This window comes from Synchiropus splendidus, chromosome 11, assembly GCF_027744825.2.
Source record: "Synchiropus splendidus isolate RoL2022-P1 chromosome 11, RoL_Sspl_1.0, whole genome shotgun sequence".
Lineage (NCBI taxonomy): Eukaryota > Metazoa > Chordata > Actinopteri > Syngnathiformes > Callionymidae > Synchiropus > Synchiropus splendidus.
In genome coordinates, this window is record NC_071344.1 from 12,099,067 (window position 1) to 12,120,561 (window position 21,495).

The 21,495-nt window shown below is 43.8% G+C and overlaps 1 protein-coding gene across 2 annotated transcripts in view; it reads left to right on the top strand.

Annotated features, from left to right (window-relative positions):
- The first annotated feature begins 1,058 nt into the window (after positions 1–1,058).
- aff2 (AF4/FMR2 family, member 2) overlaps positions 1,059–21,495 on the top strand; it is a 104,575-nt gene continuing 84,138 nt past the window's right edge. For both annotated transcript variants that reach the window (XM_053879384.1, XM_053879385.1), the window contains exon 1: positions 1,059–1,235. In XM_053879384.1, coding sequence (XP_053735359.1) covers positions 1,183–1,235 — 53 coding nt within the window. In that variant the 5' untranslated portion in view covers positions 1,059–1,182. The remainder of the gene's footprint in view (positions 1,236–21,495) is intronic.

Here is a 21,495-nt window from a genome sequence, read left to right on the forward strand (position 1 = left end):
GTTAAAGAAAGACGACGGCAGGAGACGGGCTGGATGAATAACCTCACTGGAACGCTGCAGCTTGCGTTAGGTAGCTCGGTTGCTGCCACATCCCCCATGTGATGGGCTCCTCGTAGAACTGCATTGTTCAATCTGATCCAACGCGGCTGTGAGGCGGAGGCAACCGCATGCATCCACAGACAATGATTCCAGCAATCACAGGCAGCAGGCCAAACAGCGAGGATGACTTCTTCTCTGGCTGATTTCAGCGTATTCAGGAGGCTAGATTGGCTCCAGGAGCAGCTCCGCCGGTGAATCACTGAGCGGCTGGGATGATGTGGGTTAGCAGGCTGGGTCAAGGGAGAACACAGCTACAAGACAAGACACAAGGAGCAGAGCGTTTGTGAGGCATGAATAACAACTTGCTGCGCCATATGTCACCATTTTATTTTATTTTATTTTATTTTATTAGCAGCACTTTATTTCGAAGCACTTTCCTAGTTGGTGGGACCCCCACTGACCATGGCAATAAATTCTATTCTGATCCTCCTTCAGTTTAGTTTCATCAAGAATCTGTAACACAATATGCTGTGGAGGCGGAGCTGAAGAAGAAGAGCTGGAGAAGGAGCAGGGCTGCAGAGCATGACCAGCTTCACTCCAAGTCACCATAACTCAGTTTATAGTTGAGCGTGTTGGAACCTCACAGGATAGTTTGCATTAAGGAATTTATAATGTCTGACTGACGTGACCAAAGGCTGTGCGATATTAGGGGGCGGCTCTCACGGAGAGACAGTGACATGTTGTTGCATTTGGTTCAGATTGTGACTGAACTTCCGAGTCGCTCGCGGTTACTGACGGCTCCAATGAAACGCAGGACAACTCCCTCCAAGTCCCCACATTTGCGCTCGTGCGAACGCGCCGTGACATTAAAGGCGCGAGTGTCCCTTCGGCGTCGGTGCGTGTCTGGCGCGCGCCCGTCCACGTGGTTGCCCCGCCACCTCGGTTTGATGGACAGTTCGCCCCATCCACGTTGCAGAATCAGCGCCAGCGCCGGTCCCCCTCTCCTCTCTCTCTCTCTCGCTCTCTCTCTCGCTCTCCTCCCTCTCTCCTCCCGCTCACACGCGCTCACACACAGTAGCTCATGAAGAGCGACGTAGCGGCATCAGCTCTGGATTTGAACCTGCGGCAGCGGCGGGACCGGACATGGATCTCTTTGAACTGGACTTTTTCAGGGACTGGGAGCTGGAGCAGCCGTGGTGAGTTCTCTCAACATCCATGACCCGAGTTCTCTCTGACTCCTGCGCGTCGTCTTCCTTTGTCACCGCTGTTGCCCGAGACGACCCCCGCCTCTCACGCGCGCGCGCGCAGACGCGATCACAGATTAGGAGTTTGCGTGTGCACTTCAGTGAGACAGTGAGTGAGATCACCTGTTGTGACGTCACATCCCCCGTGAACGAAAGAGTTCAGGTTGTGCATGAATGGTATGTGAGATGATGCAGTGCAAAGTAATGTAACACAACGGTGTGTCAAACAGAGCACATGGTCACATTAGCTGACACCAACACATGATGCAAAAGGCGACGTGAGTGATGTGAAGACATGCAGCGATAATAAGCAAAAATGAGATTCATCCAATGACTCAATATAAGAAACAGTGGTTTATAGAGGGCATGGCAGGGTGTCACCTGACCTAATACACTTGATATGACGCATCAAATCTGACTCTAGAAATGATAAAAACACATGCCGCTATAAGATCGGATGCAATGACACGTGACATCATGCGCAACACTTTCACTAGATGGCACTGTCTGTTCCATAAGCTTTGTTGTTCTCGCTATTTTTCCATTTTCAACCCGAGAGCGCCACCTCTGAAAATGACGACACTGTTTCATGAAGCTTCATGACACGACAATGAAAGAAAGGGGTGATAAACTGTGAGATTAGCCACTGCTCATAGACGTGGCATAATAAAATGGCATTAATACTGTGACTCCTTTAGTGCCCTTATATGACTGGCCATGTTATTATGAACGGGAAATGGAAAGTGTTCCCATAATGTGAAAACTTGAGGTGATAAGATGATAAATAGAAAGTATAGTAGTACGACAAGCTGCGTGACCTTATGATGAGACAGTACGAGACAGGAAACACCTGCTTTGATAACAAAATGACACAATATGAGACATGATTTGAAGTGCAAATATCGTTGTTGTACATGGCAAAATATGAATGCAAATGAAATGGTGAGGAGAAACATGCTCAAACACTGGACAAGAAACAAATCCATTCACTCAGATATGAAGAGGGACAACAGTACGACGTGACATGGATAACAGTAACAGAGATGAACTGCTCATGTCACTCACATTTTGAATAAAGTTTTACGTTATTAACTAAAACTGGATTTGGTTTGTGCAGTTAAAAACCAGCTCCTGCTTGTCACATCACTTGTCACATCTGGCCTTCTCAGCAAAAGGTCTGGCCAAGCCTGATGTTGATCCTTGTATTGGTATGAAAATGGCCATTTGGAATGGCGTCATTTCTTTTTAACTAGTCAACGCTCACGTGCGGGTGATGACACGCCAGGGACGGGAATGTTTCTGATTCCCGTGATTCACCGTTCCCATCGCTGGAGGGTCAGGAGTAGGGCTGCAACCACTAGCTGACATAGTTTGAGTATAAGTGACTACTAATATGATCGAGACCGGAGGACTCAGTGTTGTTGTACCAGTACTATGAAAGCTTCTTTGAGTTCTGTGGCAAATACACCTCTGGTGTATCACTGCCCCCTAGTGGAGTCAGTTGGACAGGATGTTATCATGTCAAGTCACAACACTAGAGTAAGTGATGACCCATTGAACATGTTTGGATCCGTTACAAAAATGTTTCTTATTCACAACACTGGTCATGTCACATGGTATATTATCTGACGGTCAAACTTTGTGGACAGTCGTCTCACGATCATTGTGTCTTCACAACTTCACAAGCCAGTTAAACAGTGCGTTATAGCGGGAGCACAGTGACTTGGCAACACTGCTGCTGTTGTGAAGCTGTATTCCAGCTGGGGAATGTGAGGCACACTGTGCTGTCCCTCAGCAGCCACCAAGGAAGACCCTGGAGCAAGGTACTTAACCCCCTGCTGCTGGAGTGGAGCTCAACAACAAGCTCAGTGTGTGTGCGTGTGTGTGTCAGCTGCAGTCCAGCACACTGATGCTCGGGGCTTTTGAAACAGAAATGTGATTTATCACAGTTAAATGGAGCTGAGAGGAGGAGATCATGACTTGGTTAAGATGTAAACGTCAATGAATGATCTGTTTCTGAACTGTTTCGCCTGCTTTTGAAGTGGAGACGCTAACCAGACTGTACTGGAGGGTTAGCAGCAGGGCTGCCACCACTAGTCGTCATAGTTCCTAAATGGATTGCTGACGGGCACAGAAGTCATCTGGTCATGTCGGCATCACTGTCTCTTTCCTGAGGAGAAATGGCCAAAGCTCTGTTACCAGCGCAGCGACACATTAAAGGCACATCAAAGACTTAAGTGCCGCATTTGTCAAACATGTCAAATACCAAGTTTCACTATGACAGTTAACGTTATGCAAGTGTTTGCAACAATTACAACAACATGTACATACTGCATGTCTTTGTTTCTTATGTACTATTTGCAGCCCTACAAGCTGTTTTGACTCGTATGGTTAACCTGCTCGTGTCATCTATCAAAGTAGTTGCTAGATGCAGCCCTACTTAGCATGTGCTTATCATTATTCTATTATATGAATAATAATTATTATTATTGTTATTGAGAATGGGACCTGGAATGGAGTCTTGCAGCACACTGCGGGTCACTTGGGTGTGGATGAAGAGACGTTTCCGATGGGGGCTGAAGGCGTCCTGTCCGACAAGTGGGTAGAACTTCGGAGTGAAAGTAAATCTCTAAACTCTTGTCATACGCTTCAGTGAGTTCATGTCATTCCGACTAGCATCTTGGTGTTGTCTTGTAGAGTAGTTAAGAGTATTCACCCTCCAAATGGTTGTAGAAGTGGGATGACCACTGTACAAGTAACATCCGACTTACGGCCGGGACCGGCTCCGACCAACCGGTCGTAAGTCGGATTGGTCGTAAGTCGAATGCCATTCAAAATAGCCGACGCAAGGGTTATACTGTAGGTGCTACTGTAGTGGTAGATGGCTGTGTGAGATGCTGGGACACTGTGCTGTCGTAACTGTTGTACAAGTTGACAGCCTGCTACGTGCTGCGGTGCTAGACATTAAATTAAAAAAAAAAAAAAAAGCATCTGCTGGTCGTAAGTTACTTGCCATGGCCATCGCAAGAAAACCAATTGTCTGTGATTTATGATGTGGCCACTGTCACCAAAGCAGATTGTCTGAAGTGCAAATTCCACTTGGTAGAGTGGGGTAGTGATGTGACTGCCATGCCAACAAGCTGTATCACTGGTGTCAAAGTTAGTGATGCGGTTTTAATGGAGAGGAGCAGTAGTGACAACAGGAAAAGTCCCAAGGCGTAAAGTCCCCCATCTGCCACAGTTCTTATGCCTCTCCTCTGTCAAGAGTGCTGCGTTACACTTCTGGCACCCACTGATGTCCCAAAGTAAACTGAGGGGTTCACTCAGCCTTTCCTTGTTTTAGTACACTAGGTATCAAGCATGTGACTTTAATTCACAGCTCCTTCAGAGCCTGTAGTTTGGTTTGTGCATCGCCCTTTAAACGGGTCTCAGCTGGTCATAAATTCTGACTCACATCAGGATAAGCCTGGCATAATTCACATCTGATGGCAGAGAAACCTTTGGCTGACACAGACACTTGTTTATTTAAAGAATTGCCTGCTGGGTCAGTCAATGCAGTAATGTGCTCCATGGACACTTCACACAGCACGGTAGAGACTCAAACACTAACCACAGACAGGTCTGTAACACGTCATTGATTCTTGCTCCAAAGCTGATTTTTTTATTTATTTATTTTTTTAATCTGACTAAAAAAAAAGGGGTCGAGCTTGTATCACTTCCTCTATTGGTTGGTCTCTAGTAAAGATTTGGCTCCAGCAGCTGCAGCTTGACAAGGCTCTCTGTGAAGAGGTGCACTTACTCTGTGGCACCTGTGACTTGTCTGAATTGGGTCAATGTTTGACTCGGTCTTGCGACAGACTGGTGGCAGGACGACCCTGGGCTCACTCCCAGTGTCAGCCAAGACAGACTCCAGAACACTGTGACCTTGCCCAGTTCAGAACTGTTTGGTTGTGCAATATATATATATATATATATATATATATATATATATATATTTTTTTTTTTTTTTTTTTTTTTTTTTTTTTTTTTTTCCAAGAAGCGGAGCGTGTGTGTGGCCTGTGTGCAGGAACTTGACTTCCATCCTTTTGTCTCACACAAGGGTGGAACTGAATAGCTTCCTACATATTTTCTTATAAAGACATCTTTAGTTTAATCCACGAAATGAGCTTTCGTTGAAGCTCCTATGACAGGAATACTTCCTTTACCACATTATTGAGAATTGACAGTGGCACAATTGGAATCCTATCGTAGTACCACTCACCTATGGTGGTATTTTTGGCACTTTTTTGGGATGCTGACTATGCTTGCAGTGGCTTCTTTGAAAGATGGTGACCGCCAGATTTGAGAGAGAATCTGTTTGATTTTGCCTTGACTGCTGCTCTTCACCACCAAACATCCCTGGCATCCTTTGTGGCAGCCACTGACAGAGCTAATAAGTGTCGGAGTGGAGCGACCCGTCCACGACTACAAAGAAAGCGGCATCAACAACACAGACTGTTGGCACAATGAGGAAGGCGTGGAATTGGATGTGTAGCTCAGATACAGTTCAGTGTGTTTTCCAGACATGAAAGACACGTCGCACGTCTTCAGTAGAGCGCGGGGAAATCACTGTCATTGTAGTAGAAAGTCTGTCACTCAGGTTTGATGCGGCGCCGCTGTTAGACAGTGGATTTTCTCTTCAAGGGGAAAATGAGAGCGAAAACAATCTTGAAAATCCTTGTGTCTTTGTTATATCTGGACGGATCCAACCCCGTAGGTCTCCCTCCTCCCCCCTCCTGCTAAAGAAACACTCTTTCATCTCTTCCCGTCTTTGTTGACCCCCCCCCACCCCCCCACCCCTCCCTCCTTCTTGCCGGTTCCTCCTCTCTTGTCGGGATCTGAAGGTTTTGATGTGACTGTTCGGCTCGACTGTTGCCTCCTCCTCACTTTAATTGCCCATCATGTCGCCGGCTAATCGCGGCGCTCAAATCTGGGGGAGATCGCTTTGAAACGTAATCATCGCTGATGTGGATTGGTTGAACAGTTTAAGTAGTTAATTAGGGAAATGATTACACGTATCATCGGTACATAATTGTACGACTCCGACTGTGAATTCTGAAGCCTCCACAAACCCTGATGGTTTTCTGTCCATTTGTGTGACTCACGCGTTTCTCCCGCAGCTTTCATTCGCCCAGGTGGCCGTCGCTGACACTTGAAGTTGCCACGTTTGCCAGGGGAGTAGTTTTCTTTTACAAAACATTCTACATTATTTATGAAACGCATTTCTCGAGTGCGAGAAGCTGGGACAGCCAGGGGAGGACCACAGCACCGTCCGGTGACTTCCTCATTATAGGTTGGGTCCCAGTCCTCCCACTATACAAAAGTCTCCAGGTCAACTGCGACAAATAATCTCTCTTGCATGCCATGGTTCTACTCCTCACGAAACCTATCTACAACATTCTACCTGTGCTGTGTGAAAGGGGCATTCTCCAAAAATGCACCGCCTTGATTGACTTCTCTTTATGTCAAGAGGCGATACGGCTTCCGGGTGTTTTTTCTGTGGAGGAGTCCTGTCACTTGTATCCTGATCTTGTTCTTTCTGTGGCTTGTTCAACTTGTGACCAGAAAATGTCAACCCTAAATTCTCTTCAGCAGAGTCTGGTAGACCAGGGTAGTTGTGGCCTGAGGTCAATACTGTCCCAGAGGTGGGGTGCACCAGGTTGCCAGTCACAAGCCCTAAGGATTACAAGTAACAGCAGACTTACAACGACCAACCGGTCATAAGTCGGATTGGACATAAGTCGAATGCTATTTCAAATAGCCGACGCGAGGGTTATAGGTTCTACTGTAGTGGTAGATGGCTGTGTGAGAGTGAGATGCTGATATACTGTGCTGCCGTAACCGGATGCTATGTACTGCGGTGCCAGACATTGAATAAAAAAATATGGTGGTCGTAAGTACGAGGGGACGTAAGTCAAGAAGGTTATAAGTTGAATGTTACTTGTAGTTTTACCTAGGGAAGTCGGAGGTATCACGAGACGAAGGGACGAGGGAGCTAAAGCCACGTATAGAGGACGTGGTGTTGGACCCAAGTGCGAGTGGTTATAGGCGCAGGAGGGAATTATAAATAATATTTAATAATTAAACAAACAAAACAACTGAAAGCGTCACCGAACCGGGAAGAAACAGAGCGAACGGAGAATGTAAAAACAGAGTAACGAAACTAACAGAAGTGCACAAACATGAGTAAAAAGTCAAAACAGAAAGCGTCACCGAACCGGGAGATAAATGAGCTAGCTAGCATAAGAGACCGAAACAATGACAACCGGGAGTTAAATGAGCTGGCTAGCATGAGAGACCGAAACAATGAGAACCAGGAGTTAAATGAGCTAGCTAGCACACAAAACAAGAAGCTGAACAGAGAGGGAGAGACACGAGAACCAGCTAGCTAGCATGAGAGACCGAAACAATGAGAACCAGGAGTTAAATGAGCTAGCTAGCAAACAGAACAGGAGCCGAACACAGGGAGAGACACGAGAACCAGGAGTTACCACAGGGGAACAAGAGGAGTCCAAAATCACAGGAACCAGAGGACACGTCACAGGGAACTTGGGAAACCATGGGAGAAAATATAACGGTCTGGCACACGTTGCTGGAGCCCAGGTGTTCTTGTAGACAAGTCATCAGGTTAATCGACTCCAGCCGTGTGCCAAAGGAACAGAGGGGAAAAAAGCAAAACCAGGACTCGGAGCCTGGAAGCGGAGCCATGACAGGAGGAAGTAAAAATGACCGAAGGAAATTACCCCGGTAATGCTAGTGATCCCGTCTGAACAATCAGGGGTAAAGCTGTAAGTAAATGTAACTTATCCATGTGCTTGATGTCACACCCCACACTACCATCAATGTCCTTGTTAATAGATTTTAGCACCTCAAACGAATGAGCCTGCCCGGGTTGCAAGTCACAGCTTTAGAGAAATGAGTCTGTCTCCGACAATGAATCGATAAATTCAATTTAAATCGGTTATTGAAAGCGTTGGCACGAAATTTTGCTATAGATTTGTTGTGCGACATTATGCTGCCCTGTAATTCACAAAGATATTTGAATGTGCAAAAAAAAAAAAGTTGAGATGTGCATGAAAGGGGGTACCGCTCAACCATCAGAGAGACATCATCCAAGAAAAGGGCCATCTACCAGTGTCTGGAGCTGTTCACCACGCACACATGATGACTGATCATCTTGGAGATATTTGTGACATTTCGGCGCTTGACTGATGCAGAACTTCCAACATCATGCCATTGCAGACCAACTGCCATTAAACGCAAAGTCTGCTTTATAAATTTTTGGGTGAAATGTGCTCATGCTTTTGATGTTTCCTATCGCAGCGTTGCTGCAGACATTTTTCCTTCGCAGTTGCTTGCTCGTCTTTTGCATATGTTCATTTTGCTCATGTTCCAGACTCGCACATGCATTTCTGGCTCTAAAAACAAAAGCAATGACTTCATCGATGAGTGGATTTTTCTTTCCGACTGGGACCACTGGTTAAATATTTCTATATATTTCTCAGAATAATGACAGTTTATCATGGTGAAAATGGTTCGACTAACCTCTGCGGACCTCTGCCAAGCAGCTCATTTCTAACCACATTGTAATTTTCCATCAGTATCCATGGCTACATTCAAATTGTACTGACATCCCCCAAAGTTATTTTGCTGACAGACTGACAGGTAAATGCTAGACTAAAACCTAACCTTCTTGTCAGAGGTAATAAGAGTGACCTCTGGACTGCAAGAAACTCCATGTTCCTTATGCTGGACCACCTGCTGGTGGTTTTGTTATTAGCCATTAGCAGAGGCTAACAGCCTTTAGCTGTCTAAATTGACGCAAACCTGTTTTCTTCGATAAAGATGCAGTCTGAAGAAGTTAACCTACAACTAAACCTAAAAAATAACAGTCAAAAACTGCAGAAAATATGATATAAAGTTTCCTGAAGCTTTGAATATAGACGGCACTGTGGCAGTTTTTTTTCTTATTGGTTTACTTTTTGGGATTATTTAAATATTTTTTTAGTAGATTTTTTCACACGTTTTGAATGCTGGTAGAACCTCAGCTATTTTTGTCCAAATAAAAAAATAACAAAGAAAAATATGTCACACATTTCTTTACGACTCGAGGTTACACGTTTGCAACTGCATGACTACATGAATCCATATTACTAAATGCAAATTGTGTAAAATTTAAAATGCTGTAACATGTAGCATCACTTCTGCAGTAGTTTTATAAATGGTGTCCAGCATGGAAACTGAAACCAATGGACTCGTCACATCTGACCAATGAAATTCCATGTGTTTTATTTACCTTGAAGTGCTCAATGCTCCCCTGTGTGTATCCCCGGCCACTTCTCAGTTCCTCGACTGACTGGGAGTGGAGGTGGAGCTGCGGGAACACCAGCAAAGTTGTCGGGTTAATGTCAGTAAAACGCTTGTAATGTCATTGGTCTGATGTCACGCTCAATCTGTGCGGTATGAAGATCTTAAAAATCCATTGTGTGAATCAACCACTGTCATTGGGTGACTGGGCTGCAGAGCATCATGGGAACTGTTTATTTCGGGTCACCGTTTATTGTGAGATGATAAATGATACCATAAAATGAGGCGTCCTTAAATTCAGACACTTACATTCAGCTTGTTATCATGGTTTCTTGCATTGGCATTTACCAGTATGTATGAGCCGCTTTGTTGTTTAAGCTGCAGTTCCATTTGATCTACCGATGCTCCACATTGCGATCAACCAGTAGATCACGATCGACGTACTGTACTGGTCACCTGAATGGATGGAATATCTTTCGACGTGTCAATATTGAGTTTGCGATTTTAGTGTTGAGACGACGAACGTTAGTATAGTTAACGAAAACTTTTTTTTTTCACGACGCAATAACTTACTGCATTATCTGTTCACAAAACGAATCAAAACCAGCTGAAAGAAATAAAGGTTTTAGAGGCAGAAACTAAACAGAGAGTTCAGTTGCATAGTCTTCTGAAACTCATTCCACTCATTTTTGTTTTTTGGTTGTTATTTTGGGTCTTCAGAGCCTCACCATGAATATCAAAAAAATGAAGTGAAACCTTTAGATATGGATTTTTGAAAGCTCCCTGCCGAGAAGTTTCAGTTGAGTGGTTTAGAGTTTGCGTGGCTTCCTACCGCAGAAATGTTACAAAACATTTGAATTGATCCGCCCAACTACCCTGTGGCTTTTGAGATATAGACCAACAATTAATTGCTGGACATCTGGGGCTTATGATGCTACGCCTCTTATAAAAGTCGTAATGATACATTAGGGCTTATGTAAGTTGGCTGGAAGGTCCACTCCTGGACTTGACTGTGACTGCTGTCTCACCTCATGTCTCATCCTGCAGAGTCTGAGCACTGGGAGAACACATTTAGTAAGAACATATCAGAACCATCTCATCTGCGCTGACCTACTTTTCTCCCTCAGCCTTCATCTCTGTGTTTCTGACTGACTGATTTGCTGCCAGCATAAAAGGAAAAACTCCACACAGATGTGAAGATATAAAATCCACAAAATCTTTAGCTAACACTACTTTACTTCTGAAATGTCCTAAAAGCGCCAGTTGTCTCTGTCCTTCTCTGGCTGTGCAAGGTGTGTACAACTGTTTTATCCGCATGCAAACACATTCATTGACACACTTTCACTCAAGTGGAAAAAAAAACATTTTTTTGCTTCTGATTTCAAATAAAAATACAGAACTGGAACGCCCCCGAAAAAAAGCTGGAAAAACATAACCTGCGCGGACCGATCAGCTGACCCACAACGCGCTTTGTTATTGTGTATAACGCAGCCTCTGTGTGCAGACGTGTCCCGTTAGCTACATTTGTGTCACAGGGGAGGTGCTCGCTCTCCACACACACTCCAGGGTTTGATGTCCTGTTGTGGGCTGGAGCTGGGACAGGGATGAGGCGAGTCTGGGACAGAGCGTGACTTGGTTTATGACTTTGTCACAGCCAAACTGCACAGAAGCGCACATTCAGAGCTGGACACGCACCGGGCACCTCTTCACTTCTGGAGAGACGTCACTCACTCGGCAACCCCTCCCACATGCAGCGGCCACACACATAGAGGAACAGCGCACCTGCAGCAGACACTCTACATTCACTCCTACAAAAGACTATTTTAAGGCTTGGAACGCATTATTTGTTTTTCCATTCATTGTAATGGGAAAAATCGATTCAGATTTAGAAGAAATCGCATCTCGAACGGCCGTCTGGAACGGATTGTGGTCGAGAACCGAGGTACCACTGTATATTCTTTTTTTAATATTCATATTTATCTTATTTTTTATTATTATATACATAGGACACCAGTGACACCTGCCATGATGTTTGGGTTAGAGACAGTAGCTCTGACTCAAAGACAGGAAGCAGGTAAGAAGTGTCAGAGTTGAAGATGCTCAGACAAAAAACATGTTGGATGAAAAAATGGGCAGCTGGCAAAAGAAGAGGAGACAGCCATTGAAGTTGATGGGTGTGATAAAGGAGGTTATGAAGACGATTGTTGTGACTAGGGTGGATGATGAAGATAGGCCAAGGTGGAGGAGACTGAGGTTCTTGATGGGAGATTCCAAAAGAAGGATGAAAAATCCAGACATATCAGTTGGTCAGTTGCTAACTGCAACCGTGATGTCCAGGGGGTTTGCAGGACAATGGCCTGTTCAACCCATCATCACTCCCATGGTGAAATATATTGACCATGGGAAGTGGACTTTTGTGGACTGTAGTCACGACAAAGGCAGCCTTCCACGTTTCATGGTGACGCATTTGGCTTTCAATGGAGTCAATGTCTGTGTAGGTTGGCTGAAAAGTGTGCAATGCTCGGCCCCCTACGGTGAGAAAAAAAAAAAAAAGATAACCCTGCATAAACCATTCCCAAAAGGGTCAGTCGCATTTTACCTTTTTATTTTTTTCCACTTCATTCAACAAGTATAAGATGTTCTCGCTGAAAGCAACACTAACAGCCAACTGTGATTTCCTGTGGTTGAAATGGATCGAGCCCCAAGAAGAAATCTTTGTCACGCAGAAAGATTGCGACCTCATTGTTGTCCGTATGAAATGTCTTGATCATCGATTGACAAAATCTGCCCATGGGTGTTTACAGAAATTAGACTTGTCCTCATCCACAGATGCAGGCAAATGGAAATCCCGACAGCAGAGACGGAGATATAAACAACCTCAGCAGTGACTCAAACTAATTGGATGTTATTTTCGCTAAAGCAGTTTAAAACCTTTGGAAAGAGTGAAGTCATTGTTGCTGTCCCCCGGTGAGATTTAGGAAAAAACATCTGTAATTTGCTCCATTGTTGTTGTTTTTTTTCTTTTCTTATTCAGTCGTCTTTTTTTCCGAGCTAAAACCTTGGTGTGAAAGTGTTGCATGTACCAAAATAAAGCGATAAAATGCAGTGTATACAAAGTCTCTCAAGGTACATTCGAGCTTGCATCTCTTTGTCCTGTAAGCACAGACACGTGGACACATGGGGATTCAGGGCTTTGCGTCCAGCACCGCCGTGTTCTCCATTTACTGCCAGTCAGTATCAGTTGGTTGTTTTACACAATTCCCTTCAAAACAGAGCGAGCAATAATAAATAGTGACAAGAGGCTGTCAAATCTCTTTTCAATTACTTCCAGAGTGGGATTTGATGTTTCTATGTTTTTCACTTAGTTTGAATTGAGTGAGACACAGAGCTGCGGATGCTCCCCAGAGCCTCGATTAAAAGCAGAATTCATAAAATTAATGAGAAATACTTACTCGGACTGAGAATGGCAGGGTGGGAGGGTGGGGTTGGGGGAGGTTCATAGACAGCCAACTCAGTTTATAGACATAAAGGTCATCTGACTCGTGGCAATAGCATTTGACAACACTGATGTTAATGTTGCACACAATGTGCATGTAAATACATGACTTTAAAATGTTTAATTTATCTTTTTCAGTTGGAAACTGAACATCAAATATTGAATCGAAAGGACTTGCCTTCAATTTGATATTGTTTGGGGGAGTCCCAAAGAAAGCCATCAATGGACTAAGCTGTATAGCCTCACAAGTATAGTGAATAATAATGTAGCAAAGTGGTGCTCAGTGTTTAGTTTTGGACAAAAGAAAATCTTGTGAGTTGATTCGAGCATGTGTCGTCCATGCCTGAAACTCCTAAATGTGAGCTAGCGTAGCTTTACTGGGGGGACCCTATAGATGACCTTGAAATCTGTAAGGAGTAGGTGTACATAAGAACGCCACGTACTTTACTATATTTCAACCTTGCACTCTATTATCATTCCATTTGTTAAAGATTACCGACATAGGGTTCAAGCCTCATGAACCCTGTTTCACGGTCGACAAAAGAGGAGACAAAAGCCTCATGAACCAGTCCTCCAGTGTTTTAAATAGACAAGCACTTTCTATATTGTAATTTGTTTGTCTTTCTAAGCTATAATTCAAAAAAAGACTTTTGCTTTATCAGTCATCATTGATAGTTTAGTTGCTGCCGCTTCCAGGGTTCATTGAAACCATTCAAGCAATTCAGTTACAACTAAAATTCAATACACAAATGAATTAAACTTGTTCACAGTTATCAGGCAAAATGATGATTTTTGTTTCTACTCGACAGCGCAATGTAATAGAACATGCTCTTTAAATTCTAAAATGCACCATGGGGGTCAAATGAAGTCCGGGCAGCCCACTCCCATATTCTCGAATTGGCATGGAAATCTGGCAACACTCTTTCAGTGGCGACAGCATTGACTACACGTCTCACTGCATGGTCGGCTGGTGACTGAACAGACTGAACAGATCCATCATCTGAACATGAACTTTCTTTGACAAACACGTGTGTTAATGTGTTCTCAACTATTTCTGCAACATTAAAAAAAACATGGTAAAACCACAATGGATATTTGGTATTTCTCAGTATAGTAGCATTTAACATTTTGTCCGGCTTTGACTTCGGCCACACTTCGGCATCCCTAGTTGTTATTATTATTATTTTGAATTTGGAAATAACTATTGTGGTGGTGTGGTGTTTTACGCACAGCTCTGGGGCATGAGCTCACTCATCAGTCAGGTGAGCCGTCACACTGTCCTGGAGCTTCACCTGCTCTTATAACTGCTGTAGGTTCATGAGCTGTTGAGGTGTCTTTGTCCATCTCATTTTCTTCAGCGATGGGTGTGGATGTTTGGGAACTGTCCTTGTACTGAGCTTCTTAGACACTACTTATCTTTCCATTGCATTGAAGCCCACACTTGTAAAATTGTTGTCTCAGGAGCAGGTTAGAAGTGACTTTCACTATCGTTTTTGCTGAGCTTGGCAACTGCTTTGCCTAACACTTTTTGCCCCCATCAGTGCTGAAGTGTTAATACATGAAGAGGCAATAACTATCAAGACACTGAAAAGTTTATTATTAAAACGTTAATTTTCTCCTCTAGCGCTCCAGGGTCCTCCTTACCTCAGCGTCCCCTCAGGACTTTTATTAGCTCTTTATCAACCAGCTCATAATGAAGCTTCCGCTCTTTTACTTCATCACCGTTTTTCCCTCCCTTCATTTACTCCGCTTCATTGTCCTGTGAAGATGTTTGATATAAGCAGTGAGCGCTTACACTATCCGAGGGGAAAACCACACAACTACCTTGCCATTATTTCAAATAAAAAAAAGATCTATTACAAAAAAAACTAACAATATTTCATTTTATATGCACTTTATTTGAATAAAAACATAATGTTGCTCTTATTGTGTGTGTGGTTTTAAACTTGTCAACACAAATTTCTGTTTTTACTAGAACAGACAATAACATTTCAACTGTGAACCACACTAAGACTCAATGAAACATTTCAGTTTTATTTCAATACATACTCACAAAAATTGAAATTTAAACAAGGAACATATACTGTATTTACTTTTGAACTGTAATGGCTAAAAAGACATTAAAAAAAGACAAAACATAGAAAAATAACCACATATTAGTTGTATAGTTTTACTCTGGCGTCACGAGGGGTGCGGAAATACCAGGTGGCCTATGGTCCATGAGCTGCTCTGTGTAAAGTAGTGTCTTAAATAGTGCAAGATCCCATTTTGGAGGTGAATTTTTGGGGCTTCATTGTTTCAGTGATGACCACCCTGCGTCATAGAGAGACCTCAGCTCAAACATATCAGCAGAAAACACTGCAGTATCTGGATTAAATTACCAACATCCGACCAATTCCTCCCCAGCTCCACTCCCCAGCACAACCCTTGTTCACAGTGGTGTGTTAATCCAGCATCTACAACCTCAGAGGAGTGCTCAGCAGAACACTGAGGATGGAGCCAGCGATATGAAACATGTTTACTTTTCATTGGCCTCTCTGTTGAGCATGTGTACTTGAACTGTATAAATGTGAATAGTTTTTCTTTTCCTCTTTTGAATTCACGCTGCCATTAACCAGAACAAAAGCTTTGAAGGTGTATGTTGTCCACTGACTCTTCCAAAGACTGGCTTCAGAGATGTTTCAAATGTGTATGGTGCAAATGCAGCTTCTGTTCCAACCCTGCAGATGAGTGAGAAGGAAAACAATTCCAGTTTGGGCTCATTAACTTGCAGATAAATGTGAGGCTCAACTGTAAACTTTCACTCTCCCTGCTCGGCTCATGGAGAAATGTCTAACAGGAGCTCGATCAATATGCACAGTGCGTGTTTGCATGCGTGTGTGCGGCGTACTGTGTAAATGTGTATTGATCTAAAGGGCTTGTTTTGTGTATCTGATGCTCTGCTTAGTTTCACTTTTATTTAGTGAAGCTTGTGCAGTCTAATGATGATCGATGAAGTCACCTGAAGCCTGACGCGTACAGGTCATTTGTAGAAGAACTCTGGGAAGTTCTCTTGACCCATCTTGACATGTGAACCCTGGCCATTGTTCTCGCCCACTCCAGGCCACGTTTTGTATTCTGCTCAATGAAGATGAGGAAAAATGTGATCCTTGAAACACACATCCGACGGATAAGTGAACCAAACAGAAATCACTCCACTCACACGTGAGTCATGTCTCTCAGATTGGTGATGGACTCATGAGGCTTCAGGAAACAGTGTCCAAATTTTCAGAGCTCAGTAGGTGGCGCTCTCAGTTTAATAATGATGTGAGGTTTCAATGAAATGGTCGCTCAAATCTAGAGATTTTACAGCAGAGAGTGAGCTTGTTGAAGCGTCAAAAAACCATTGCTACCTCAGATTACTTGGAAATTTTGAGTTAAAATATGGTATTGACAAACAACTTACTTACTTACACCTGCAGTCATGCTGAGCAAATACAACTCTGTGATTACAATGACCACAAGGGGATCAAAATGAATGTTATTTTTTTGTCCACTTTTGTTTTCTCCATATGTAACTTAGCCAACTATTATTTACTGAGCTCTGCTGCATTTGAATTGACCATTGTTGTGCGAGAACTCATCACAGAACATGTCTTTTCTCTCTGTTCTGCAACACTTGTGCCTTGCGTGTGTAAACATACAGTTTAGTAACAATATCCAGCAGAAGACGAGCGATCGCTCATCTGCCAGTCGGTGCTTTAGCGCTGGTGTCTGGCTGATGTCAGCTGGCAGCTGTAAGCATCACAATGTCCCCGGTGTGTCCGAGTTGTTGGGTGACCTTGATTGTCTGTCGCGCAGCTAAAGTGACCTAGAAAACAAGCGCTGTCTTGTCAGAGCGTCTCCTGCTGCCTCCAGGTACAAACTGAAGGGTGTCCTTAAAGACGGATGTTCATGTATGTCAGTTCAACAGATGCTTGCTTTCTTTTTATGTTAGTTTTTAGTCACAACAGAGTCACATTAATGAAGCAATAAGAATCATTTCACAACACATAATTATCTTCTGACTTACTGTGTGAATATTCTTTGTCACTGCTGTAGTGAGTATCATAGTTTCCTTTGTCGTGCAAAAGACTATGGACAATCTACACATTTACTCTAAATAGTAATAATAACACTGAGTTGAGACCATTTCTAGTTGTCTCAAGTAATTTAGAGTTTCAGTGTGGTGTGTTTGGTTATGCTGCCTCACTGTTTGAGGGTTGAGGGTTTGAATCCAGCTGGATTTTTGTCCAATGTGAGGCCTCATACAGTGGCATAGTTCCTATAAACCGTGGCAGACTGGGAAAAAAGCCTGATAAGTTGCCTCACTGCGTCAGTATGGGATGCTAAAGTCCACTTTCCCAGTATCAGTATATGAAGGAATATATGAGGATGTGTTGGTTCCATAACTGTGTTGGTGTGAATGGCCTCTGTGTGGATTCTTTCTTGTAGCCACGCCAGTTTCTTCCCACTCTCCAACATGCATAGCTTAAGTGAAGACTCCAAATCGACCTGTTCTGAAAAACAAATGATTTGAAGCAGGTCATCACACCGTCCTAGTCATTGAGCGCTCCTTCATAACCGTAAGATCTGACGTGATATCCTTCTTTGAAGGATCAATACTTCTCCACAGCCAGGCCCCTGTTGCTGGTGGCAGCAGTCAAGTCGTGCTGTTAATCCATCTTCTATATCCCTTTGTGATTTTCTTTTGCATCGGAGCGAGTGCTGCTCATCTCAAAGCTATCTGACTGCAACAATGTGGCTTATCAGAGCATGTCGTGCGTGCACATGAAAAGTGGGGATCGCAGTCTCAGCAGGCGAGCCGTGTTGCGTCTGATGGTGTTTTTAAACTGACTTGCTGCGATTATCCCCTTCGAAAGAGCTTTTTTTTATGCAGCATTTTGTTTCTGAAGAGACAGCTTCCATGTGTCGGAATGAGCCGGAGGACTTTTGTCTCTTTTTAGCTCGGCTCTTTAGCCTCTGGCTGCTGCATTTGTTTACGCCACCTGGCTTAATTGACCTTTTCCAAGCTGCCACTCGATCTATGGAGAAGGGAATGTTCAAGTATCGTTCAAAATTTAACATCTGAAAATACACTCTGGGTCTGTTCAAATATCAGCTCGGCATCCACAGACACTCGCCATTCAGGGAAGTCTTTTAACCTTTATGACACCTTCACCTCACCTTCACCTTCTTTTGCCGCTTATCCGGGATCGGGTCGTGGAGGCAGCATTCGGAGCAAGGAAGCACAAACTTCCAGAGCCGCACAAACCTCCTCCAGCTCTCTCCCGGGGGATCCCGAGGCGTTCCCAGGCCAGACCGGAGACATCATCTCTCCAGCGAGTCCTGGGTCTTCCCCGGGGTCTCCTCCCGGTAGGACATGCCCGGAACACCTCCCCAGGGAGGTGTCCAGGGGGCATCCGGATCAGATGCCCGAGCCACCTCAGCTGGTTCCTCTCGATGTGGAGGAGCAGCGGCTCCACCGCTAGCTCTTCCGGGATGACCGAACTCCTCACCCTATCTCTAAGGGTGCGCCCAGCCACCCTGCGGAGGAAACTCATCTCAGCCGCTTGTATCCGCTATCTCATCCTTTCGGTCATGACCCAAAGCTCGTGACCATTGGTGACGGTGGGAACACTTGTTTACTTGTTTGAATACTTAAATAAATATTGGCTTGTGAGTCAAAACAGTCAGATATTGTTATGCTTGCAGCATTACTTGCTTCTGAGGTAGTTATGACTCCAGAACTCTGACACATTTTCACTTTAAAAGGTGTCTCCTATTGATGGTTGTCAAGTGAACCTGTGGTTGATGCAGAAGTCAGCCTTCTGTGCTGCATGTTGAGTCAGACGGGGAGGAGTACTGAAACTCTCTTCACTGAAGGACACTGGATGTCAGTTGCTATTTATAACCCCGTGGCTCTCCTCCTTAGTGACTAAAATGCACAGCCATTTGATGGGCTTTAAATAGAAATTTGACATGTTATGAAACGTACAATGAATGGAACACCACCCCAGTGCCTCTCAATTATTTTCTGTTGTGCCCCCTCAGGAAGAAGTGAACGTTTCCCACCCCCATATCTCTGCCGCCTCTGTAAATAGTATCATTTGTCTATAAAAGTACTATAAGAACGCCTGCATAATCTTGTATACTTGTTAACATTAAAGAAAAGAAAAACTAGAATAATATAGATCAACTTGCAATAAAGAATAACTTTATTACATTACATAGTTTTTGTCGGTAACAGAAAAGACGTAAAGTAAGTCAGTTTGCCTGAAAAAAACTACAACTGCAACTACACTTTATTCTCATACGGAAAAAAATATGTTCTGAGGTCACAAGTGCCCCACCTGGCATCGCTCCACACCCCACTATTTGAGAAGGAATGAGCCTAACCCCAAACTACATCTTTTCTTCCACGTGTCGCCCTGCCAGTGCATCAACTTGCAACGCTGATGGTTCCCTCCAACATAACACCGAGTCTGAGATGGAATTTAACTGCTTGAAATGCGTGAAAATAAAAATCCAGCCTGACAAACCTTTCCTGTCACTCAATGAATTTAAATTTCGTGTTTATGTTACACTCTCTGTTGGTAAAGTAACTGAATGAACGCGACCCGGCAACGGATAAGCGGGCGACGATGGATGGATGAAACGTACAATGAATGGAACACCACCCCATGACTTACCCAGTGCTTCTCAATTATTTTCTGTTGTGCCCCCCTCAGGAAAAAGTGAACGTTTCCCACCCCCCATATCTCTGCCGCCTCTGTAAATAGTATCATTTGTCTATAAAAGTACTATAAGAACATCTGCATAATCTTGTATCCTTGTTAACATTAAAGAAAAGAAAAAAAAGAGTCTGAGATGGAATTTAACTGCTTGAAATGAGTGAAAATAAAAATCCAGCCTGACAACGCTTTCCTGTCACTCAATGAATTTAAATCTAAAGTTTTCTGCTAAAATATTTGAAGCAATTAAAAAATATATATACATATATTTTGGAGTAAAGACGTCCAAGGGTGGTTGCGCATACATTTCATTCTTCCTGATGAGTGTTTTAAAAGGAACATTAAAGGAGCACTACGTAATAATCTTGAAAGATGTAAATGAGCGCAGCTGTGAGACAAAAGTGAATGAACGATTGGAACCTTACTCAAACAGCAGGGATCAAATAATACTGCTCCGAAACTACGATTACTTCATTATGACTGCTCAGACGAGGAAGCAACCATTTCAAATAAACCGTCAGAAAGACGCAATTTGCTGCTAATTTGCTGGCGGCTCCTGTTGATTTCAATCATCAAAACAAACAAAATTATCGTCATAAATTCATAATGCATTAAGCACACAGCTATCGTGGTGAAATAAGTCATTTCCATCTGATGTGTTTGACTTGCCGTGCATCCGGTGACCTGCTCAGCAATAAAGCAGTGCAGCTGGGGAACGTGAGCTGGAATAGTGAGCAGCTCACACCACATGGCTCGAGGTAAAATCTCTGTGGTACAGACTCCGAGCAGCTGTTAACCCTTCACGTGCCGCTTCCAGATAATTGGCTGAAAAAGCGTCTTTGTCTGTGAGACTCGGAGAAGCTTGTGTGGAGGCATGTGTGTGTGTGTGTGTCCTTGGGGGTCCCTCTATCCATCTTTCTCACTCTAACTCTCTGGTCCAGAGCTTGTTACCATAGCAACATAGACGAGGAGTCAGAGTCCCAAAAATTGTATTATATTTGACACACACACACACACACACACACACACACACACACACTCATACACACACACTTTGTCTATCATGCACTTATCCAAACCGACAAGCTTTAGTGAAGACGTGCATGTGTGTTGGAGTGCGTGTGTGCGTGCGTGTGTGCAGCTTGTTCATGCTGGCAGGCAAAAAAATATGCAGTCACACACACACACACACACACACACTGACAGTGTGGGTGAAACAGCAAGCAGTAGAGTGTTTCAACTGGGTGGAAAAGGTCTTTGCAGAACAACTGGACAGTAAATTTCGACTCCAGAAGCCAAAGATGAGCGTTGTTTCCTTCTGCGGTTTTCCACAGCCAGTTGAGGTTGGCAGCCAGGCCCATAAAGTACTTCCAAACCTCTGGAATGGTTTGTTTTGTACTGCCGTTGCAATTTGAAAACACATTTTATGACACAAGTGCAGCTCGTAACCGTTACATCTGCTCATCTGGCAGGTAGCAAATTTGCTTCAGTCCCCAAAGTCAAATAAAAGAATCGATGCAGACACCAATTGAGCATTTAAAGGGGAGCAGGAGCCATGGAATAAACATAACCTCCGCAAGCATACACTTTCCCTCTTATCCGTTTGTTTGATTCCTTT